This window comes from Enoplosus armatus, chromosome 20, assembly GCF_043641665.1.
Source record: "Enoplosus armatus isolate fEnoArm2 chromosome 20, fEnoArm2.hap1, whole genome shotgun sequence".
Taxonomy (NCBI): domain Eukaryota; kingdom Metazoa; phylum Chordata; class Actinopteri; order Centrarchiformes; family Enoplosidae; genus Enoplosus; species Enoplosus armatus.
Genome location: NC_092199.1, coordinates 698,608 through 724,222, shown reverse-complemented (window position 1 = coordinate 724,222; position 25,615 = coordinate 698,608). Strand labels below are relative to the sequence as shown.

Sequence of the window (25,615 nt, the reverse complement as noted above, 5' to 3'; positions counted from 1 at the left end):
GAGAGATGCTGATTTAATAAGTGTACGAGTCAGAGTTTGTTCTAATAAAGAGGATGTAAACTCCCTCAAAACCAACCTGACAGTCACCAGTTAATCAGAAATCTGATTAAAAATGAAACTAATCTGTCCTCATTCTGAAATGTACAGTTTCTTTAGTGGCAGTGTTGCAACACAAACACATCCGGACACAAAATAATAAGAGCGAAACTCAGAGAAACAAACAGTTGTTCTTTTGGTCAGATGAGCTGGATTTTATAAAACGAATCACAACCTCCGAGCTGAACTTCAGAACATCCCATCATGTTAAAGCCAAGATGTAAGAAAAAATGTACCTTATTGTTCATTTAGCTTCAGCTGCAGAGAGAATGAGGCCTTTATTTCTTTAGCAGCTTGTCTGTTTAAACCAAACTAAACTCATTATTTTAACCCTTTAATGTCTTTTCAGTCAACATTCATGTATTTGAACAGGAGTTAGTGCGCAGATTAATTCATTAACAACAGAACAAGTAGTACTCAGATCCTTTACCTGAGTAAAAGTACCAATACGAGCATGTACAAATACTCAATTACAAGTAAAAGTCCTGCATTCAAAGTCCTACTGAAGTAAAAATATCTAAGTATTATCAGCTTCATGTACTTGAAATATCAGCAGTAAAAGTACCCATTATCAGTAAAATGTAGTTTAAGTATAACCAGTAGCTGCTTTATGTAGTTAGCTGGTTTTAACTACTTTATATAGTTAGCTAGTTTTAACTACTATAAATACAGTTAGCTAGTTTTAACTACTTTATATAGTTAGCTAGTTTTAACTACTTTATATAGTTAGCTAGTTTTAACTACTTTATATACAGTTAGCTAGTTTTAACTACTTTATATACAGTTAGCTAGTTTTAACTTCTTTATGATAAAAGAGGGGAAAGAAGAAAAAAGAAAAACCTGAGCTCACATCTGTTTTCAGTGTTCGGACATTTATCTCATCTTAGATTTTTAGTGAAATATTCATAATTTGAACAGGGTTTGAAATGAAACCATGTGAGGTGTTTGAGGAAAAATGTCTTAGACACGAAGGTTGAGAGATGCTGATTTAATAAGTGTACGAGTCAGAGTTTGTTCTAATAAAGAGGATGTAAACTCCCTCAAAACCAACCTGACAGTCACCAGTTAATCAGAAATCTGATTAAAAATGAAACTAATCTGTCCTCATTCTGAAATGTACAGTTTCTTTAGTGGCAGGGTTGCAACACAAACACATCCGGGCACAAAATAATAAGAGCGAAACTCAGAGAAACAAACAGTTGTTCTTTTGGTCAGATGAGCTGGATTTTATAAAACGAATCACAACCTCCGAGCTGAACTTCAGAACATCCCATCATGTTAAAGCCAAGATGTAAGAAAAAATGTACCTTATTGTTCATTTAGCTTCAGCTGCAGAGAGAATGAGGCCTTTATTTCTTATTCCAGGTTCTTTTGCCCCCCTGAAGTCAGTTCTCAGCTCCATCTTTTAAAAAACATTGCAAATAAATACTAAGCAGTTGTTCAATCTCAGTAATATGGCTGCTTGGGAGAATATGAGTCTTTCCATGTTGTGTCTCGCCCCCCTAGACGGGACATCATGATGCTAGACGATAGAAAGCTCCGGACAGCTGCTGACAGCTGCTGATGGCTTGGTTTGTTTCGGCTATTTTGTTGAAGGAAGGTTGAGGTGAGGTTTAGTTTCACTTTCTTCACAAAAAAACTCCAGAAGACTTAAAACAATAATATTTATTTCTTGTACATATGAGAGAAACAAGTTACGCCATCAGCTGGTAAATGGCGTGACGATGTTAGAAGTAGCTCTGCAGCGGTTCTCCCAGGATGTTCTCCATCTCCTGAACCACCTTCTGGACCTGCTGCTCCACCTCCTCACACTCATCTGAAACACACACACACACACACACACACACACACACACACCAGAGCTGCACTTTGTTAACATGCAAACAGAGAGAGCTGCAGCTCAGTCGCAGGTCGAGCTTCTTTGAAATCCTCTCCAGGACGGAGAATCCTCACTTCTGTTGTCTGTCTTTTAACAGGAACAGCGTCTCCTGCCGTCCCGCGCTGACACATGTTGGCTCGATGCAGATGTTTTCACACACTAATCGTTTGCTGATTTTTAATGTGAAATCTTAAATTCAGACAAATGTGGCTGTTGAACAGAATCCCTCACCGGCTGCCCACCACATGTCGGAGGAATCTAAACCAGAGCGTTGGTGGACTTCATGTGAACTTTACATGTACTTATGGCTTTTTACTGGATTTTACATGAACATTTTCAACAACAAGTGACTCTTCTATTACATACAACTGACACATGAAGTCCACCATGAGACCAACAGATGAACCTTCTTCTGTTCTGCTCGGTTTTCACTCCCTTTATTTACTTTATATAAGTTTTTATGTCATATATTGTTATTTTCAGGATACATTGAGCTGGACTATACATGTGTGTGTGTGTGTGTGTCTCCTCACCCTCCATGAGTTCAGCCAGGAAGGGGATGGTCTCTGGCAGCAGCACCATGTAGTTCTCCTTTAGTTTGGACGCCAGCTCCGCCAGCATCAACAGGGAAGAGAAACGCACCTGAGGGGGGGGGGGGGCGGTTAATATCAACCTAGCAAACACCCATCATGAAGAAACCGTAGTTGTAATAACAGACTGTAATAAATGTTTTAGACAGGAACTCTTCACAAACATGAACTCACTGAGATTCAACATGTTTTTGGGATGCTTGAGGGTGAGGAAGGTGTGTGTGTGTGTGTGTGTGTGTGTGTGTGTGTGTGCGCAGGTGTTCTCACCTTGGAGTCTGTGTGTCTGGTCTTGAGGAGGATCTGGTAGTTGAGAGTTTTCCACTGAGTGTCGTCAGCCAGCGCCACAGAGAACTGACCCACACAGGGGACCAGGTGCTGGGTCACCCTCTGCTGGTACACCTGCTCTCCACCCAGAGTGTTCTCCAGCTGGACACGGACAGAAACGAAGCGACGACGAGTCAATTCTCAAGAACAACAGAAGCTAAACAGAGAAGGCAATTTCTGCAGGAGCTGCAGTGTGAATTCTGGATTTTGAAAAGCTGGCCTTGTTGTTGACAGGTGCTGTACAAATAAACTGTAAAAACCTCCAGAACCTTCCTGCAGACTGCGGATGTCTCTGCGTTAATAATAATCATGTGACAGGGGTGCGGAGCTCTCACCTGGTCGACCAGCGGGCTCATCAGGGCGTCGGCTCGCTCTTTACTGAGGAACCTCTGCGTGTCGTACAGGAAGATCTTGTGGAGACAGTCGAGGACGTACTGAAGCAGCAGACGGCTCTTCTCTTCACCTCCACACGAGTCGAACTCCTCTGAACAGAAGAGACGTGAAGAACTCAACTTCAGATGAAAATTAAATGAAAAACAAGTCAGACTGTAATAAACGCTCACTGACTCAACATGTTTTAGTTTTGTTTTTCACTGGAGGCCAAAAAAAGGTCCAGCTGGTGAAAAGGGTTCATTTGTGGAGAATCAAGAAAATGTGTTTTATTTGTTTGGACCAAATTCAAGTCTTTACAGAACTCCATGGGATGAATCTCTCTCTGCCGCGAACCATCTCACAGGAAAACACATACATACAACATAAAATGAAGTGAATTAAATCCAAATTAAATCAAGTAAAACAAAGAAAAAGAAAAAAGTCACAACATTTTTTAGAATTGAATTAATTTAAGCAATCAAGCAATGTAAAATAGAATAAAGTAAAATACAGCATAACAAAATATAAATAAATATATATTAAGATAAGATTAAACAACAATAAGCCGCCTCACCTGTCTTGGAGCTGTTGGTCTGTCGCAGCAGGTCAGCGAACGGTTTCACCAGGTTTCCTGCGAACAGGACGAAGAGTCCTTTGAGCCGCTCGGCGATGCAGTCGGACAGTCGGTAGAAGGTCAGCAGACGATCTTTACTGTCGGATTTACTCCAGTCGAACAGCTGCAGGAGAAACGAGCAGCAACAACAACTCTGGATCACATCTGCAATCTTCATCGGATGGAGTTCATTAAGAACACGTCTTCAGTTTGGTGACGTTACCTTGAAGAAGAGCGGCCTGAACGTGACCTCAGACAGTTTCATCACCATGGCGAGCAGACAGTCGATCACACAGCCTTCGACCGCCGCCGTCTTCTCCAGATCACCCTGAACATAAGAAACAGCTGTGTTTTAAAAGGTTCCTGTGGAGTTTTATATGGGAGCCTTCTCTTCCACTGACCTACAGGGGGCGATACACAGCGATGCACCAACACAGACAGAGAAGAAGAAGCAGCTCTGCAAATGTTTTATGAGGAAGGAAATACATTCAATGTGTTTGTTAGTTTGTGAGCGACACTGAATATAAAGAGAAAACTTAAATGTGAACTAATGACCTCCAGACCGACCTGACAGCGTTCAGCACGGAAGTCCAGGGCGGCGAGGAAGAAGGAGGTGAGCTCTGATTGGTGGAAGTTGAGCTGGTCTTTCTCCATGTGACTGATGTGTTCCTTCAGGATGCTCATCAGCGCCCCCAGCTGACCCTACAGTGAAACACGCCATCAGTCACAGCTGATTCAGACTTTCTAATGATTGAGGAGTGATCATCGTCACCACGGCAACAATCAATCATTCAAAGTAAAAATAAACAAGATCCAAATGTGCACTGAAGTACTGACTTCCCTCTCAGCTGATCTGAGGAGGAGCTGCTGGTTCTGGAAGTCCTGAAATATCTCCTCTTACTTCACAACTCTTCACCTGCTCCAGTTTGATCCTTACAGGAAGTACTGACTAAATTTAAATGGATGTAAAGTCAGCGTGAAGATGTAAATGCTCTCTGGGCCGAAGGAAACAAGGTTAAAGACGTGTCGGCTCAAAGAGGATTATATGAAGAACAGCAGAGGAACTCTTTGTGCGCGTGTTGAAATGAATTACATAACTGGGTCAGCTTCATGCAAACAGTCGTCTGTGTCGCTCCTTCAGACCAACAGAGAAAACATGTCAACGTCGTGACTAAGAACGCGTCGCTCAGATTTCCCACCTTCTTGTCGACGACCATGTTGCTGTAGCACTTGGTGAGGGGGGGCAGTAGGACCCTGGGGGGCAGCTTGGTGGCCAGGGTGCTCCTGAGGGAGGCGAGACGTAAGGACAGCTGGGCGGAGGCAGAGGAGGAGGCAGAAGAGGAGGTCTCCATCAGCCGAGTCAGCCGGCACACCTGCAGGGACAGGAAGTGTTAGCATGATGCTGCTGAGCGGCCTCACGCGTCAACACAACACACTGTTCATAAGACAGGAAATACTCCAAGACACATTCAAGACTTCCTAATTCTCCACATGAAAATATGCACATTTCTATTTCTCTAACTTTGTGGAGAGAAAAATATTCTTTGTGATTAAGTCCTCTTGGCTCTGGAAAGATTTCACTCCACTTATTGGTCTTTTTGTCGGGGAGGAGCCCGCTGATCAGCAGAAAACAGCAAATCAACCACAGTTAGCATACAAGGCTAATTTCATCTGTTAAAATGCTCTAAGAGTTCACAGCCATGCTAGCAGCTCTGTGAGGCTGAACACAGCGGCGCTTTGAGGTGCTAACATCAGCATGCTAACATGCTCACAATAACAATGCTAATATGCTGATGCTAATTTGTAATTATACGGTCATCACACTCCAGATGTTACTTCACACCATAAATGTATTTAAATCCCAACCAGATGTTTGTTTGTCAGCTCAAAAGGACACCAAGATGTAGTGACATGAAAATAATCTAAAGGTGATATTAAAACGCCGTATTTAAGCGAGTCTGTGGGCGACGCCCCGAGGTTATGGGGTTAAGATGCTGACTATAAAACATCACCGGTTTGAGCCCGGCCAGGTACCTTACTGTTGCTTCACTTGTGTGTTAGTGTGCACTGTGGTCACCATGCAGCTGTTTCTCACCTGTAGGGTGGTGTCCTGCAGGTACGGGCTGATGAAGTGTGGCAGCGTCTCTGTGACACGTTGGAGGGCGGTGACAGCGCTCAGCAGGTAGATCTCATTGGTCAGCAGCTCCTTCCTGTCTGTCAGTGTGGTCAGCACCGCCGGCATCAACCTGCAGGACACAATAAACTCTCAGGTGGCTGCCAACAGCCAGACTACTGACCAATCAGATCACTGGAAAAACCGAGTCTTCAAATACAGTGAAAGGTAATGAAGAGAACCGGAGGGACGTGATACTGACCTGGTAACTGTGATACTGACCCTGGTAACTGTGATACTGACCCTGGTAACTGTGATACTGACCTGGTAATTGTGATACTGACGCTGGTAACTGTGATACTGACCTGGTAACTGTGATACTGACCCTGGTAACTGTGATACTGACCCTGGTAACTGTGATACAGACCTGGTAACAGTGATACTGACCTGGTAACTGTGATACTGACGCTGGTAACTGTGATACTGACGCTGGTAATTGTGATACTGACACTGGTAACTGTGATACTGACGCTGGTAACTGTGATACTGACCTGGTAACTGTGATACTGACCTGGTAATTGTGATACAGACCCTGGTAACTGTGATACAGACCCTGGTAACTGTGATACAGACCTGGTAACTGTGATACTGACCTGGTAACTGTGATACTGACCTTGGTAACTGTGATACTGACCCTGGTAACTGTGATACAGACCTGGTAACTGTGATACTGACCCTGGTAACTGTGATACTGACCCTGGTAACTGTGATACAGACCTGGTAACTGTGATACTGACCCTGGTAACTGTGATACAGACCTGGTAACTGTGATACTGACGCTGGTAACTGTGATACTGACGCTGGTAACTGTGATACTGACCTGGTAACTGTGATACAGACCTGGTAACTGTGATACTGACCTGGTAACTGTGATACTGACCTGGTAATTGTGATACAGACCCTGGTAACTGTGATACAGACCTGGTAACTGTGATACAGACCCTGGTAACTGTGATACTGACCTTGGTAACTGTAATACTGACCTGGTAATTGTGATACAGACCTGGTAATTGTGATACAGACCTGGTAACTGTGATACTGACCCTGGTAACTGTAATACTGACCTGGTAATTGTGATACAGACCTGGTAATTGTGATACAGACCTGGTAACTGTGATACTGACCTTGGTAACTGTGATACAGACCTGGTAACTGTGATACAGACCTGGTAACTGTGATACTGACCCTGGTAACTGTGATACAGACCTGGTAACTGTGATACTGACCTGGTAACTGTGATACTGACCCTGGTAATTGTGATACAGACCTGGTAACTGTGATACTGACCCTGGTAACTGTGATACAGACCCTGGTAACCGTGATACTGACCCTGGTAACTGTGATACTGACCTGGTAACTGTGATACTGACCCTGGTAACTGTGATACAGACCTGGTAACTGTGATACTGACCTGGTAACTGTGATACTGACCCTGGTAATTGTGATACAGACCTGGTAACTGTGATACTGACCTTGGTAACTGTGGGATGGCGAGGGTTTTGAGAGCGCTGACCACCTCGGCGATGCAGAGCAGAGCGCTGCCCGTCACGTTCTTCTCTTCCTCTGGTGAAGTGATGAGCTCCACCGTCTGCAGCAGGACGGGGACGAACGCCTCCTGGTGGTCAGAAGCAAAACTGCGGCAGAGCAGCTTGAGGCTGTAGAGCGCCGTCTGCCGGTTGATGGCCTGCTCCGCCTCCTCATCCTCCATGACCTTACCGTGACCTTTACCCACAATGCTCAGCAGGTCGCCGGTCAGCTGTAAGAGCGCAGTGACCTGCGGCAGAGAGAAGGAAACTATGAACCAATAATATGATAGGAGATTTTAAGTATCTCCCATTGTATTATTAAAGATAACATCTGTTTCATAGTAATATAGTTTGTATATTAATATCATGATATGTGAAGTAGTTGAGGTTATATTACATTCAGTTATTTAAAGCATCTTATGTAACATGAATGTTGTGTTATTGAAGTTATCATCTGTGACGTTACCTGCTGCTCCTCCCACTGCGTCCTGTGCTGCAGCTTGTTGTTCAGCAGCTCCATGGCTTTTCTTCTGACCGACGGCAGCTGATTTCCCATCAGCCCTCTCATCACCGTGATGAAGGTATCCGTGGGCAACAAGGCGTTCACCTGGGCAACAGAAGACAGTGATGACAATTTGTTTGCCTGGAAAACTGGAAAAGGGCAAACATTCCCAAAGAGTCATATTTAAATAAAAACGTCATGTATTACTGTAGTACTACAGTAAATATTTGTAGTACTGTAACTGTTGTATACATTTTGGGTAAAACCAACAAACCTTATCCAGAACATCGTAGGCTTTATTCAGCAGAACTCTCCAGAACTTGGCGGTGGGTTTGTCGGCGCTGTCCTCCACACAGCGAGCCACGCTGTGGACGTAACGCAGGATCTCCTCCAGCAGCCTGAAACGACACCACATGTTCACCTGCTGCTTTATGGGAAAAATGATTTTCATTTCTTATTCAGCAAAACTCACGTCTGCTGCAGCTGCTGGAGAGACTCGTCGATGGCGTCGCCACCGTCTGCAACCTGAAACACAGAGCGTCACATGTTTCTGCTGCTGGAGTCACTTTAAACACTAAACACTGTTGCAGTTGTTGTAGTTGGATCTCATAGGGATTAATAAACTAAATAGATTTAAATGCTGAATACAACACCATGTCAAAATCATAACACACCACAGAAACGTCCATCTGTAAATTATCTTCATCCCATCAAAAGTATCAAAGAGGAAACAAACACATTTAAAATCTGAAGTTCAAAGAATCCAAATTAAAGTTAGAGAATGCACTCATTTCATCTGCTGATGAAGATCATGTGATGTGATCGAAAGCTCCTAAACAGACCTCATGATGACTGTGTTAAAGATGAAGATGATTGAGAGGAGGGGACTTGCAGTACTGACAAAGTGTATTTATGGAGTCTGTTCACATGTAATCCCAAATCTAACGCCTCCCACCTTCCCGATGAAGCTGGCAGAGCCGAGCAGCTGAGCCATGAAGGAGACGGAGAGGAACTTGAAGTGTCGCAGCTCTTTGCTGCTGTGAGCCTCCAGACTGAAGAGCAGCTCCTCCACCTTCTCCTCCTCCTCCATCTTCTTCTTGGCTCCTCGCCGGCCGACGGAGCGCTTCACTGCAGCTGCAGAGGACGGAAACATCCAGAGTAAAATCTACTGACACTTTTAGTTTCCCTTGTTCTGACGTTGTATCTTAAAGTCTAAATTCTGCATGAACCCTTGTGTTCCTCAGATACCACGCGGGGGCGACAGAAACTGTCATTGGTTTTCTGATGTTTTCGATGCTGTTTACAAGTTTATATTTTTGTCTCACCGTCGTCTTTGTCGTCAGGTAGCTGCAGCAGGAAGTTCAGGATGTTGATGAGGGAGGTGAGCTGGTCGGTCACCTCAAACTGACAGCACAGAGAAATCCAGAAGTCCACGTCTCTCTCCAGGGCTGCATCCTACACTCAAACACACATAAACACACATACAATGATGCTGACGGCCTGGTTTACTGCTGCGGGATCAATCGAAGCCAAACTAAAACCACAACGCTGCTCATACAAACACTTCTTCTACTTTTATTTATTGTTAGGTTCATTTAACAGAAACCAGGTTACTACAGAGCATGTAATCATGTTCTCTAAAATCCCACAATGCCTTGCTGTCACTAATAAAGAGACATCTTGCCTTCTCACTGGCAGAGCTGGCGGTCTGCGTGGCGTGCTGCTTGAACAGGAGGAGCATCAGGACCCAGAGGAAGTGGGCGGGGCCCAGTGTGGTCACCAGCTGAGTCAGGATGGGCAGCCGCCGGTGATCGGGCACGTGAGGCAGTGCGTCGGCGAACACGTGAACGATCCTTGTCACCACGGTGACCATGTGAGCCGAAGAGCTGCCATCAGAGAGCTGGTGCGCCTGAAGAGAGGAAGTCATCAACAACAATCTTGTTGTTTCTGCACATATTCCACCCTCGTCATTTTAAACACTTTTACACATTTTGATCCCAAATGTCTATTTTATAGGATTCTTGACTTTTGCAGACTTGTTTTGTCTCTAACGTTGTATGTTTTGACTGTTATGCCCTAGAACACAGAGGCAATAAACCGGATTCTGAGCACAAAACTATGGAAATAAGTTAAACCGGAAGGATCCAGCACACTGTTTGTGCCTTTCACAGGCCACACATGCTGCCATAGGTGTTGATTTCCTCTGAATGTTTCAGCAGGTGGAGCAGATTCAGCGTCCTCTCACCTTGATCAGAGCAGGTATGACCATCTGAACCGTCTTGTCGATGACTCTGAAGCTGTAGGCGTCGTCCAGACGCATGATGTTGGCTCCCATGAAGGTGAAGATGGGCATGATGTTAAGCAGGACTTTTTCCTGGAGGACGAGGAGGAGACGCGGGTCAGGTCGGACATGCAGAGTCAGAAAAACTGCTGCGTGAGGGCCTCAAAACAAAATCCCTAAAAATACTACAGTAAGTGTAAAACTAATAAAACCAAACTGTAAACGCGAGTTTTATTTCCTTGTGGTGTTTTTAATCACTCACAGGGAAGATGGCGGCCGCGGTGCCCAGCAGCAGCAGAGCGTGGTGGTGAGTCTGCGGCATGTCGGACGCTCTGATACACTGAACCACCAGCTCCACGCTGAACTTGTCTTCATCCAGGACGTCTGGGAAGAGAATCACATGATGGAGAAGTGAGTCTTGAAACTAATGGCTGCAGATTACACGTGCAGATCATGTCACTCAGTTTCTGCAGTAGAGAAGAACATCTCCACCCTGATGGAGCTGAAGTCTCTCTGCTGACCTACCCGGCCCCACGGCGCCTCCTTCAGGAGACAGTTTGTGGCAGATGTTGAGCAGACAGCTGAGCAGCAGCTGTTTGGTGTACTCCATGTTGGTCTGATCGCCTGAGCTCGGCTCCAGACTCCTGAGGACACAACAGCAACAGAAAACATCAGATCAGGATTTCCAACAGGAAAAATAACTATTTTAATAAATCCCTTCAATTTAGCTAAATAACAAATAGTGTTCAGATGCCACCGTCCTCCTTTTCACTGCGACTGGATTTAAAACATCTGGATTTATGAGACGATGAGTAGATTCACTTCACAACGGCTGCCAACATATTCAAATAAAATTATTGAATTAAATCGAAATGTATTTTTTTTCAACTGTTTGTGACCAAGTAGTAAAATCTAATTTTCAGTTTCATGTTTGAAAATAGAAAATTAAAACTCCACAGATGGTTTTCAGGGTAAGCAGAACACTGACATAATGGTCATTGTATTTTGGCAGAAAATGCAACCTGTGCTTGAAAATTCAGAGTTCTGTCAGCTTCCAATAAAAGTTATTTTCTTTTGTTCCTCTGTTGTGAAATATGTCAACTGTTATTGCTAAACTTTTCAATTGAATTTTCATGTGAAAACTGGATTTCAAATTGTAGTTTTGTCGTACTTCATGAGCACATGAATGGAAGATGAATATTGGCAGCCATTGACTTCCACCTAATCCTGTGTTCTGTGGACCCAGTACATGATTTTGGGGTACAAATTATAAATTAGAACATTTCTTTCTGTAAAAAATCTGGAAACTGTCATTAGTGCTTTAATGAGCTCCTGACTGGCATTAGTAAAACCTCATGTTTGGGATGAACGAGGACATGAAACTCTGATCTGAGGGAACATCTGGTCACGTCTTTTCTCTGCAGCCAGGTGTTAAAGTGCCGTTACCTGGCAAGCAGAGAGAACAGAACCGGCACCAACATCTGGGCTCTCTTCAGCTTCTTCTTGTGCTGCAGCAGCTCCAGGATCAGAGTGACTCTCTCCCACGACACAGCGCCCCCCTCTGGACCACCATCACCGCTCTCCTGAGGTTTCCTAATCAGGGAAAACAACTTCCGTTGTCTAACGTCCGTCTTGATTTCAACTCATTTTCTTTGCAACTTGATTTTTCTATTGAGGTTCTGATGATTAAACTTCGACTGCTTGTCCAAAATAATTCATTTGTATTTGTTGACAATCTGCGCAACGCGTCTGCTTCAGGTCTCTGAGGTGACGCTGAAATACAACACTTTGATTAACGAGGCCAAAACAAGGCCAGTCACCTCCCTGATGAGTACTCACATCTGTAACTGCAGTAAAAGTAGAAATAAATACTTTTGTGTTCATCTCCTTAATGTTGCAGCTGACGAAGGTGAAGCTACTTTTAAAGACTTATATGATATTATACTGCTGGGTAGTTTAATCTGTAATAATACATCATCATTTATTAGCTGATTATATTTTGGATTAATAATCTGAAAAGTAACTAAATGGAGTGCAGTAAAAAGTGCACCATAGTGAGGTATACAGCAGCATGAAATGGAAATACTCAAGTAAAGTACCTTAAAATTGTACTTAAGAACAGTACTTCTTAAGTACAATTGTTAAGTACAGTACTAAATGCAGATGAACGATGAAGTGAACTTCACCTGTGGGTCAGTTTGCTCCTGCGGGTCTGCTGCACCGTCACACTGACTTTGGGTTTTTCTGGAGGAGCGAGCTCATTGGCCACCAGCTGACCGTCAACTGCGATCTGTTAAGAAGGAAATGAAGGGTTTGAGGACTGACGTCACATGACTAGACTCGGTTTCTACACTCTATCCTGGTTTTAAGCCTGGTTTAACACAGGTGGTCAGCCTGGCAGATAAAAACAACAAGTCCTTCAAACTAAATGACAAAAACGTTTGTCGTCGCCTTCCAAAGCAGACAGTACGCCTCGCCAGCGTGTAGAAGTTATACTCTGTCCAATATACCCTGCGACCGTTCTGAACATCTGTAATGAGATACAGCCGGAGAGTTTCTGATGTCTGTTGTGTTGACTCTGCCACCACTAAACTCTGACAAACTTAAATACTCGACTGTTTTTGTGTGTGTGGGAGAAGCTGTGATGTAGTGTGTGATTATAAAACGGTCAATAAAAAGGAAGAGGAAGAGGAAGAGGGCAGGAACAGACTGCTTCAGGAACCTTTAAGTTACATTTCACAGAGAAGAAGCTGTTGGTGTGTGTTCAGTGTGTTCAGTGTGTTCAGCAGTGGACGCCCAGTCTCTGCTCACCCCTTTAAAGACGCTGCTGATGGTGTTGGCCACCAGCGAACTCCTGCTCTCCACCAGCAGGTCAAACATCACCGACAGCAGCTTCTGCTGCACCGACTCGTCTCCGAGGGCCGAGAAGAACGGCTTCGTGATCTGCAGAGACACGACGAAGAGACACAAACATTACTGATCTACAGACACAACAAGCCTCTTCGTCTTCCTCTCGGTTTCTAGACTGGATATTACACTTGATCTGTATTTAGAAATAGTTTTTATCTCTTTTATCTCTGGTTATAGCTGGTTTTAACACAGGTTTTAGCCATATTCAGTGTTAAAACGAGGTCATCGAACACTGGTTTCAGTCTCTTTAAACTAGGCTTTATGCCTTTAAATCCTGGTTTTAAACTAAATTCAACACTGGTTTCATTTCTGGTTTTTATTCCTCATTTTACTCACTTAGTTTTAACCCTGATTTTAATCCTGGTTTTAACCCCAGGTTCAGGTTAGGCTTACCTGTTCCAGAGCAATGATCTGGCAGCTGGGGATGTCGGGGTGCTGCTGGGTTGAGCTCTTCAGAGCTCTGATAAACACATCCAGACAGTTCTGGTCCTGGGCCAGCAGGGGGGCAGACGCCTCGTTGTACTTCCCCAGGATGAGCTGCGTGAGCTGGGCCTCGGCCTGCAGCACAGTGGGGGTGTCGGGGCCGCTCTGCTCCAGGAGTCGATCCAGAACAGGAAGCAGGGCAGACAGGACGGACTGAGAGGTGAAGACAAGGTGGACAGACAGCTGTTAGATCCATGTGACCATCCAGATCCACACTCGCCCCGGTTTCACTTTACTTTACAGGTGCAGGTGTGTTCCTGGTCTCACCGGTCCGTTGACGTGGCTCAGAGCTCGCAGCAGGCCGGCGGCGCTGTACGACGGGCAGCAGGGAGTCTGAACACACTGCAGCAGCTGCTGCATCGACGACTGCAGCTTCTTCTGCTGCGTCTTCACTTTAACAGACAGACACTCCTCATGAAGGACACCCAGAGCCTGCAGGGACACACGGACAGCGCACACTCTTCGTTTTAAAGACATTTTACAATAAGATACCAGAGTTTCAGAAGGTTTCACGTAGACTTCAGATAGTTCCAGGAAGTTCTTGGCGGGCGATTAGAACGTGTAAATACAAGACATCCATGATAAATACAGAGACAGAAGAGAGATTTTTGGTAAATAGAGAAGGGAGTTGACTCAACTCTCTCTCTACATGGCTCTGGGCTACGGAAAAAAAACCTGTAGGCTTCCGAGCCAGAAGGGGAAGTCTAAAGATCTGCACTCCAGCTTTAATGGAAAACTGAAACTGGAGGAGTTTAAAGATTATAACACATATCACACATTAGAAAGGATTAAACTGATCTCAGCTCAGATTTCTGGTGACACTCAAACATGTTCCATATAATTATGAGCTCTACAGTCTGGGACTCACCTGGCTCAGGTATGAAGGGTCAGCGATGATCTCCTCTGAGGTCCTCAGAAGCTTCTCTGTGATTGGCTGGAAGGGAGAGGCGTCGGCTCCTGATAGGATCTGCAGAGCACTGAGGGCCGCCCTCCGGACATCCCGAACAGGAGAGGTGAGACAGCAAAGCAAGGACGGGACAACTGAGAGACAGACAGACAGAGAGGGGGGGCGGGGGGGGGGCAGAGAGACAGACAGAGAGAGAGACACAGACACAGAGAGAGACAGACAGGGAGAGAGAGAGAGAGGGGGAGAGAGACAGACAGACAGTTGTGTAAAATGAACCAACACATATCATTTATTAAATATCACCATCTTAGCTTAGCGTGTTAGCATGCTAACATGAGCTAACTAGCAGTAAACACAGAGTCTAGCTGAGGCTGATGAATGTCATCAGTTCTGCAGGTATTTGGTCATAAACCAAAGTACTGGCCTGAGACTACCACCCATAGAGCTAAACACCAGAATCCCCCGTAAGGAGGACCAGGTTCTGGTTGCTCACCAGGTGAGTCGGCGGCTGCCAGCTCCTCCAGCGTGGCGGCCGGTTGGGCGCTCAGCAGAGCTCTGCCCATGTACAGAGCCTGAGTCTGCAGGACGGCGCCGACCTTCACGTCCAGCTGGTCTCCATGGTTACTGCTGTATCCCCACAGCATGCACAGGAACCTGAAGAGCATCGGCGGCTCCCGCAGGTGAACCTAGAAGTGATCATGTTGTGAGTCATCTTAAAGGAACAGTTCAACATTAAGTGAAATTCTCTTCTTCGCTTCCTCAGACGATCAGATTGCTGATGCTACTCTCATGTCTGTACTCTAAATATAAAGTACAGTCGTTAGCTTAGCATAAAGACTGGAAACAGGTAGAAACAGCTAGCCTGGCTCTGTCCAAAGGTAACACCTACCTGCAGCTACAGAACTCACCGATTAACATGTTTTATGGTAGGTGGACTCTTTGGACAGAGCCAGGCTAGCTGTTTCCATCTGTTTCCAGTCTTTATGCTAAGCTAAGCTCACAGGCTGCCGGCTGTTGCTTTGAAAGTGAAATTGATCTTCTCTGACTCTCCACCAGAAAGTGAATAAAATTGTGAAATTATTATTTTGAAGTAAAAAACCTTTCCTCAAAGTGGTCAACAGGAAGTGACCTCATACCTGGATGAGCAGTTTCATCAAGTCTCTGAAGCTGCCGGCCGCCGGCCCCTCACCAGCGCCGCTGACGACGACCCTGAAGAGGCGGCAGGTGAGCCCCAGGTAACAGCAGGTGTTTGTGTCCATCCTCTCCGGGTTCCACCACACCGCACCTGGCAGAAAGAAAACTACATGCTGTGTGTCCTCTCAGGTAAACGAGCTGCTGTCACACATCCAGGAGGGTTATTACCTTTGAAGGAGGCGTCGTGACACCTGAGGGAGGAGATGAAGTCTCTGAGCAGAGACACGCTGACATGACGCTCTTCTTCCTGTTCAAACACATCGTCATCATCAGTGGATCAGCAGATTCAGAACAGGTACTGAAGAGTCTGAGGCTGCACATCTTAATGTGACCTTTTTTTTGTTGTTGTCCAAATATAAATGGACCCACATCATAATATATACACTTAATATACACAAACTCTAAATCACGTTAATAATCTGTTATCTTAACTGACAGTTAACACGAACCTTCTCTCCTCACCAGTTAAAACCTCATTCATCAGGACCTCGTTATCGTCCTGAACACTTATGTTCTCACAGCTTGTAACACTTTTAGTTAATTTAATCTTTTCTATGTTCAAATGAGGCTGTTTAAGTTTCTTAAATAACTGATGAAGACAGAATCACTCCTCAGATACCTCACTGTGTTTCACCCCCAACATCAGTCCTGATGTACAACTGTCATATTTGTATATATAATATCTATAATAGTTTCTATACATTGTTTTATAGTATACTAATAACAACCTGTGGTATCTTTACCCTAACCCTTGATCTCCATTTACACCAACTTGATTATTATAAAGTTTACAGTAGTTGTATGTTTGAAAAGAGGATTTCCTGGTCCTCATCTTGTCTCACCTGGGCGTCTGTGTCCCTGGCGACCTCCAGCAGGAGGGGCTCCAGCATCATGTAGACCCTCTGAGCAGTGAGCAGGTGCTGGGTCTCGCTCAGCTCTCCCAGGCCGAGCAGCAGAGTCTGGGTCAGCACCAGGAAGGACGGCCTCCCTCTGAGGCCGGAGCCCCGCTGCTGCTCCACCGACAGAGTCAGCTTCTCCAGCTGGGTACCAAACACAGAGACGGCGTCACCATCAGCTGATCTCAGGTCTGCTGATATTCTACATGTTCCTTCTCGTCAACAAACGTCCCGTTCAGACTCAAAGCAGCGGTGAAGGTGTTGTGTGCGTGAAAGACAAACTCACAGCGTCCCGTTTGGAGAAGTGCTCCATGTTTGTCAGGTTCTTTGTCAACGTGGAGACGAGACGCTGGTTGGCCAAATCTACGAAGTCGGGTTCAGATCTGCGCTTCATCACCTCATCCAGCTCTGTGAGGACACGTGAAACACACCAAACCTGTTCAACGGAAACTCAACGGGAACTCATTCCAAATGGTGTGTTCAAGAGCAGTTCGACATTTTGGGGAATAAAAACATGTATTTTTACTTTTCAGTTTTTGTTCAGATGAAAGAAATCAGATACAACATGTTAGTCAGGGAGCTTTAGAGGAGCTGGTAGGTGGACAGAGCCAGGGTTGTCGTTTCCCCCTGTTTCCAGTGTTTATGCTATGCTATGCTAAGCGTCTGTAGCTTCATATTTACTGCGCAGACATGAGAGTGGCATCAATCGGAACATTTGACTCTCTGCAAGAAAGCAAATAAGCACATTTCCCAAAATGTCAAAGAATTCAAAATGTTCTGATGTTCAGGAGCTGAAGCGTCACTAAAAGACTCAAATAACTGAAAATGATTTCATGTAGCTGCAGCGCAGCCTTAAGACGTTTCAGAGAGATTTCGCTGTTATTGATACCAGACAGATTTCTTCATTATACTGTTTGCATGAACTTGACATAATATTTCAGGAGATAACATGAAATCTCTGCAGGAACCCGGTTCACTCTGTCACCTTGAGCCCAGTTCAGGGTGAGCGGGTGTTGGGTGATGATGGGGGATCGGGCGATGCAGGCGGCGAGGTCGAGCTGCGTGGAGGTGATCACCAGGAAGGGCAGCAGCCTCCAGCCCGCACTCCGCAGCAGCTCGGGGTCCCCCTTTCCCAGCCGGGGGTCGGACAGTAAACGCACCACCTCCATCAGTACTGGCAGCCTGGACGAGATAGCACAGAGCTCAGACTTACTGAAGACACATGAAGGCATCATTTAGATACAGTACGACTGTAACACAGTCAGGTCTCAGTGAACTTCAGTCGAGTTCACTCGAGCAGAAACTACATTATTTACTATGATATCAGAATCAGAACCGGTGCTCCCATTCAAGATTAGAAAGCAGCATAAATTTAGAATGTACAAAATATAGAAATAAGAAATAGAAAATAAAAATATACACATTTACAATATGTAAGTGAAAAATAAAAGTAAAACATATATACAACAGCAATGTATATGTATGTCTATATATATGTATGTGTTACACTGTTGTGTGCGACTATATATGTATTGCACTGACATTTAAGAATAAGCAATAGTGAGGTAGTATATGTATGTAGAGGCAGGTCCAGATTTCCAGTCTGTTTATTGTCTGACACTCAGAGGGAGGAGTTGTCCTTAATAAACTCCTATAATCATAAAAACCATAAAACCAGTAAGATGTAACATCAATTCTTCAAATCAAAAAGATGCAGAATAAAAACAAAATGAACGAAATGATCTTAAGACCAAATGATAAAACAAACTCATTTAAATGAAAATAAGTCTTTTTTTTCATTTTAAAAGTTAAAGGTTTAACAGGCTTAAAGGTTAAATAACTGAAGTGAGAAAGAAACACACTGATGTTATTCTTTAATATCTGTGAGATTATGTGGAGGTGGAACACTAACAACACTCTGCTGACCACACAGAGTCATTGACCCTCTGTTTGTGACTGTCACAAGATGAAAGCTCTTTCAGGTCTTCTGGAGATGAGGGTTTGACAATGAATTAAAATGATTGTGTGTGTAGTTCACTGACCAGTGCTCAGCCACCGACAGATCCACTCTGTGCAGCAGAGACAGTAAACACGACACGGTGTCTTCAGGGTCCAACATGTCCATCAATACCTGAAACAACAGCAGAAACAACAGTTAGCAGCTTACCATCACCTGTTTGGTCCTTTGAAAACCACCATGCTGCCTGGCCTGAAGGGGGCGCTGCAGCCTTTGAACCCTCTGAGACCTCACTGACCTCCAGGACTTTGAGAGCGGCGGCTGCGACCTCCGGTACGTCGTCCTTCAGACAGTCCATGACGGCGTCTTTCAGGAAGCCTTCGTCCAAACTCTGCTGCTGCTGCTGAGAAGAAACATGACCACGACGCACAGTTCAAAGCTGGTGAGTTCAGATTATTTTAAAAGAGACAAAATCAAGAGGTTGATGTTTTTGTTCTGAAACACTAATGCAGTGAAATTAAAAAGTTCATATTAATGGACTTCTATATGGGAGATAAGTTGTGGACCTACACTTCCCATAATGCTTTAGGGGGTGTAAACAGGAAGTATAATGTTGCCATGGAATGTTCGCCCCATATTTTTTAGCCTGTATTTGTTTAAATGTTTAACAGTAACTGAATCAGCTGTTAGCAGCGTCCTCATGGATGTTCAGACGACCATCACTGATCACTGAGACACTGAAGGAAACTGAAAAACAGGAGGATTCTCAGGCAGGTTCTGCAGCGTCTGTTTACTGTGATGGACATCAGAGATGAAGATCTCGTCTGGAGGTGGAAGTCACTCTGTGATTTCAGATCTGAGAGGCACTGCAGGAGAGGCACCTCACAGGTTGAGAAAATAATGGGGCTTGAGGTACACCACAAGTAGGTTTTGTAGATCATGATTTCAACCGTGTTGGTCACATGACTCCCTCAAGTAGTTTGTTTTGGTAACATGTATCAGAGAAAGCCAATCAGCCTCCAGTGATTCTTGCTCCATCTGAAGTGTCTGAAAACAGGAGAGCTCCTGCCGTACCTGTCCGGAGGTGATGAGGCCCATCAGGTGCTCCACAGCCGAGACTCTGACCGAAGGCTGCGGGTGTTTCAGACTGAGGAGCAGCGACGTGTGCGAGTCGCCCATAATCTACACCGAAACACAAAGACACCAGAGTTCATGTACAATATTCACACAGAGCCTCTTACAAACGTGTTTACAGACCACAATATAAAGACAGCCTTTGTCTTCGAGAAGACCGCTTTAAAAGCCATTTACCGAGGACACAGTGTCGCGTACCTGGTATTTTCCGCTGCTCATGGACAGAGAGAGGAAGCGGTGGAAGAGATGTTTCTGCTCCGAGCTGCTGACGTCGGTCACATGACCTGCGAGGACGCCGTCCAGAGCTCCGCAGTATCTGATGGAGGACAAGCGGCTTAATACATTTTTCTTCAGTCAATCGACTCGATCTTTCAGCTCTATCATATTTACTTACTTACTGACTTACTGAATGAACCCTTTCAGTCATTTATCAAAGATTTGGTTTTAAATGAAACCTGGTGCTTCCTTTAGTCAGGACCACTGGGAATAATTCAATGTAATGTTTCCATGTACACTTCAGCCGGCGTGGACGTGTCACGCTCACCTGGACTCCAACAGGCGAACCAGCGGCAGCAGACGCTGATCGAGGGCCGACGTGTTTTCAGCAGAGCGATCGGTCTGACTCAGATACTCGTCCAACAGCAAACTGCAGGAGCAACACAGCAACAGTGAGTCTGCTGGGACATGCTGTCGGCTGCTCTCTCAGCAGTCTGCAAACAGAACTCTCAAAACACACATGACGTCTGACACTGACTATATAAAACTTGTAATATTAGTATTATAGTGTTTCATTAAGTAACTAGATGCTTGTTAAGCTGCCGTGTCGGCCGTCAGGAGGTGAAGCTTTAAATCCTCCATTCACGCTCAACACGTGTTACAGGTGGGTGATGACGGAGGATCAGGTGTGTTTACCCGGCCACTGTTTGGTCCAGGCCTTTGGCCAGAGGGACAGACTGCAGGATGGACTCCAACACACCGAGCTGGGCCGTCTCCGTCTCACCTGTGACGGAGAACAACAGGTAACACACGGGTCAGTGAGAATGACCTCAGAGAGACTTTTACAACGTGAGGTTCCAGTTGTCACCTGAGCTGCAGGTGAACACGGCGTGGATCAGGTGAGGCAGCAGGTAGCGCAGCAGAGGACCGACATCATGAGCCACCGCCATGACCTGCAGCGTGGAGACCAGGGCCGGCATCGAGCTGAGACGGCTGAAAGCTCTGAGGACAAACAGGTGGTGGGGGGGGGGGGGGGGGGCTTACGGTTACTTCTATGGCTGTGTACCATTTTGTTTTTTATTCTATTTCAATTCAATAAAATAATCATACATGGAGGAGCAACAGTTGCATGTCGCCTTGATGGACGTCACCGAGCAGAAAGTAAATGTGCCGACGGCCCGACACTTACAATAAAAACTACTTCAAAAGATCCGAGAAACTGCTATCGAACCTCGTCTCTGTGCGGGTGGAGGTTACACCTGCAGAGGAAGAGTCTCAATCACTCAGACCAGGTGTGCTCCTGTCCTACCTGGGCCCAGCAGCGCCCTCCTTCTGGTTCTGCAACAGCACGATGAGGCAGCCCAGACCCTCCTTGGCCATCACGGGCTCTTTGAGCAGAGACTTGCCGATGTGGACGGCGAGGGTGTCGACCAGACTCGCCTCCATCACCACCTTCACCGCCAGCTGGCACACGATCATGTAGGTGGCGGCTTTGTAGTCCGTCAGCGACGACTTCAGGCCCTGCAGGGACGACGGGACTCACTTTTCAATTGGTGCCAAAAATCATTATGAAGTCATTCAAATGTGGGTGTCGGAGCGACTTATTATTTGAGTCACTGATTTATTCGGTACAACTGCTTCAATTTGAGAGTATTTTCTTGCTGTTTTTTTGTTTTCTTTTGAATGAATTGAGCAGCAGAAGTAGAGGACCAGTCAGTTTGGAGTTTCATTACACAAAATGCTTCATTGGAAAATTAAAATCAGCAGATTAATCATTAGCGCAATTAATCCAAAATTCATAGTGGACGACAACAGCAGAGAAAACATTAAAAGAGGAGATAAACACAGTCCTGAGAATAAAAGGAGGATTAAAATGGCTGCCCTTTGACCTCTGACCTCCTGTCAGACAAAGAAAGTATACAAAGTGTAAACTGGTCATTTTAAAAACATTATACTGCTGTTGGTCTGTGAGAACTCTGTAAATGTTACGGTGAACAGATGCGGAGTCAGTTACCCTCTGAACGTATGGCAGCAGTTTGGAAATGATGGTGTCGGACACTTTGTCCACAGCGTCCAGAGCAGGGACGATGGTGGAGGCGTAGAAGGAGAAGATCACTCTGAGCTGGGAGCAACTTCCAGAGTGTCCTGAATAAGCCTGAGGAGGAGGAGGAGGAAGAACATGACACAAACGAGGTGAGGATTGGAGAAAGTTTCTGATGTCTCTTATTCGTCGGTGAAAAGGAGCCAGTAGCTTCATTTCATAATGGAGATACATCACATGACAACTTTTAATCATGTTGCTCATGTTTTCAGGACTGGCTGACAGACTGAGACATGGTGGTGTTACCTGGATGGCCTTGGTGACCAGGGTGCAGATGAAGTCCATGAAGCTCAGGTCTGAGTAGCAGTGAGTGATCAGGGTTCCTCTGGACAACGGCACGCCTGGTTTCTAAAGAAACAGCAACACAGCGTTCTCAGGCAGCACAGGGATTATATATTAATATAAATATGAAGACAGTGTTCAGAGTCTGACCTGCAGGCAGTGCAGCCAGTTCCAGCGGCTGGTGGCGTCTTTGATCTTGAGGAGCTGCAGGACTCTGACGAACACGTTGGTGTCGTGGTACGGCAGCGCGCAGGCCAGCAGGCTGTCAGTGTTGTACAGCTGGATCTGGAAGCTGCAACACAACATGAGACATCGAACAGGTGATATTCAATCTGAGAACACAAACCGGCTGACATCTGGAGACACCAGTCCTCATCTGTCGTCACTACTGCCAGCATCATACCTGAAGTTCTATTCTTTTTTCCAAACCCGACTTTAAGATATTTAAGTGTGTCACTGTACAAAACAGGAGCAGAAACAAGAACGCTGATAAATAAAACTGATTTAAATCAGGAAGTATGTGATCAGAGAAGAAGCACACGTGATTAGAAATATGATGGCTCCTCTGTGATATGGACACTTTTGGATTGGTTGACATCACATCACTGGTTCGATGCCCAGCCTTCATGTTGAAATGTTTCCACAGAGAAACAGAAAGATAATGTTTGAATGTTAGCGTTACCGGACCAGACCACTGGCTGGTCTCAGGTGTTGTCTTTAATATCTGCTACAATAAGCTGAGGTGACATGTCAGCTACACCTACCGGTGAACCAGCCACTCGATGCACTTGTGAGCCGGTTTGAGGAGGAAGTACGGGCAGAGGCGGGTGAGGAAGAGCGAGATGCCGGTGTCCAGCTTCTCGTTGACCTCTTTGGACTGGACGCTCCGTTCCAGGGTCAGCGAGGCCCGGCTGAACAGGGTGTCCTGGAACTCCAGGAAGGCTGGTTCGATTCCCAGCAGCTCCTCCAGCCCTGTGCAGCCTGGAGGGGGGAGGATAGAGAGGGGAGGAGAGTTTTCGGGAGTAAACAGGCTGTAAAGTGAAAAAGTACACCAAGCATCGGGGGGTGTCTGGTGGTCTTTTCAGACCTGTACAGGACTCACCGAGGGCGTAGAAGGTGCTTCTGTCCATGGAAGCAGCATCTTTGGGGTCGAAGAGCAGCGAGGCGACCTCTCTGCGTGTCAGCAGGTTGGGGTCGCTCTGAGGCAGCGCGAGCCTCTTCAGCTGGTGGGCCAAGGACGTCATGATGACTGTTTCTTACTCTGATGGAGACACAAACATCACACCTGGTTGACTTCTCTTTGGTTACACTAAAAGTCTGTTTCCTGTTACCTAAACCTGAACCCAATGCAACCCTAAAGGCTTCAGTATGCTTCAACCTGTGAAGTCTTGAAATAAGCCGGAACGTATAAATTACCTTAAAATAGTATGTTTAAAATGAAACCATGCTGCCAATGTGTTCCATTGTGACTCGAGTGAAGACTACATCAAGCCAATCTCTCTTGGTTAAAATAACGAATTAACGGTTATTCGGAAAACTACGTTTTAGTTCAGCGTTACTAATATAATCGAATGATCCCCTCTTCACATTGAGACTTCTGAATCATCAGGGTCTTATGTCAACTTTTAGTACAGGCTCCACCGTAGTAACACAGTAGTGAGCGTCGAAAACGGTGCGAAGCATTTCTTTCAGAATAAGTAAAAGCAGATAGTTAAACAAGTAAGAGGGATGTATTGTAGCCGAATTGAAAAGTGGTTGCTTTTGATTAACAAATAGTCTGAACTCCACTTCTGTGTGGACCGTACCCATTCTGATAAGCAAGAAACTTTAAATCTCCATTTTTTTCAGGAGAGTTTGGTGTGTAAATAAACTCCAGACTAGAAATGCAGCCGTTAATAGTCTGGCCTTGTCTGCTGTACTCAGATTGTAATTTTAATTTTGGCATTAACTAGTTAAACTAGATGAGCGCTTAAATTGTCCTACAGTAACATTAATGTTAGCTACTTAAGCTAATTTACCGACTTCTCACTTCTGAAACGAAACTAAATGTCTCAAGACCGACGACTTACGAACATATAACTTAGTTAATCAAACAGGAACAATATCACAACATTAAGAAATTCATTAAGACAATAAAAACTAACTACTCAGACCTGTTTTCTGTAACTCTACTCAACACATGGGTGCACGTTGTTGATAGATGAAGCGACCTCGTTCTGGACGGTTCTACATCCGGGTCACGTCAGGTTTAGCTATTTTGTGAGTGATGGTTCACCACCACGTACTTCCGTCTTCGCCTACAGTAATACTGTTTTATTACTGATACGAGACTAACATTTTGAAATAAAGATATTACAACTTTATTACAACATCCACACGCACAATCGTACTGCTGATATATTGTATATAAGAAACAGATTATTAACATAAACTGTTGTAGCTGTGATAGCTCTCACTTACTAATGGGAAATATGACATAGGATACAACAAACCGTCTTCAATGAAATCTTATTCTTAAATAGATTAAAAGTAATTAACAAACAACAATGTTGAAAAAGCGGCCCCATACACTGTAAAGACAACCAGCAGTCATGCATTAAAGGATGTGAACTATCTTAAATACAATCTATGATCTTTGGCAGTTCAGTGCTGATGTTTATTCACTCCTCCCGCCACACGGAGACGATAAATCCCCGCTGCCTTTATAAAAACCTGTACAGCCTTAATTAAGCACGAAGCAACCGTCAGCTCCCTGTCTGGCTTGTTGTTAGTCAGTCGACATTTAGAAAACGTATCTATTTGAAAAGAATAGTTGTGAGTGACTCATGCCCGTTTTTATCGTTATGTCGCTAACCGGCGTCTTTTAGCTGGACTACAGACTGGAAACTGTCTTTTCTCAGCATTTATACTGCGCGTTTAGCTAGCAGCATCTAGCCAACTGTTGTTCCACCGTTAAACTCTGCTGTGGGAGAGTCTCCCTCTTGCTGAGAGCTTTGTGGAAGGTAAGTAGCTTGCAGCTGTTATTTTGTACTGTATTTTTATTTTGTATCGACTGCTTGAGAGCTAAAGCTAACGTTAGCACATCGACCGTTCGTTTTTCGCGGGGGCCCGCCCAACGCGGGATATCATTGGTCCTCTGAGACGTCAGCTCTATGAGCTCCACGCTGATTGGCTAAAAG

The 25,615-nt window shown here is 45.0% G+C and overlaps 1 protein-coding gene across 1 annotated transcript; it reads right to left on the bottom strand.

The window, feature by feature from the left end:
- Positions 1-1,743: 1,743 nt before the first annotated feature.
- On the bottom strand, positions 1,744-23,680 carry heatr1 (HEAT repeat containing 1). Its single transcript, XM_070926614.1, has 44 exons — positions 23,539-23,680; positions 23,201-23,417; positions 22,587-22,728; positions 22,401-22,502; positions 22,068-22,208; positions 21,363-21,574; positions 20,922-21,055; positions 20,750-20,837; positions 20,382-20,483; positions 20,036-20,153; positions 19,778-19,885; positions 19,002-19,100; positions 18,789-18,877; positions 17,732-17,928; positions 17,033-17,154; positions 16,693-16,890; positions 16,019-16,097; positions 15,793-15,941; positions 15,150-15,342; positions 14,618-14,790; positions 14,017-14,181; positions 13,660-13,902; positions 13,168-13,299; positions 12,543-12,646; positions 11,803-11,949; positions 10,882-11,000; positions 10,619-10,740; positions 10,321-10,449; positions 9,760-9,984; positions 9,401-9,530; positions 9,031-9,209; positions 8,548-8,600; positions 8,350-8,473; positions 8,040-8,180; positions 7,520-7,821; positions 5,970-6,120; positions 5,074-5,247; positions 4,442-4,576; positions 4,098-4,202; positions 3,828-3,998; positions 3,225-3,371; positions 2,833-2,991; positions 2,509-2,617; positions 1,744-1,912 (listed from the first exon to the last, which is right to left on the bottom strand). The coding sequence occupies exons 1-44, from the start codon at positions 23,678-23,680 to the stop codon at positions 1,824-1,826; spliced, it is 6,360 nt and encodes a 2,119-aa protein (XP_070782715.1). The 3' UTR covers positions 1,744-1,823.
- Between the last annotated feature and the right edge of the window lie 1,935 nt (positions 23,681-25,615).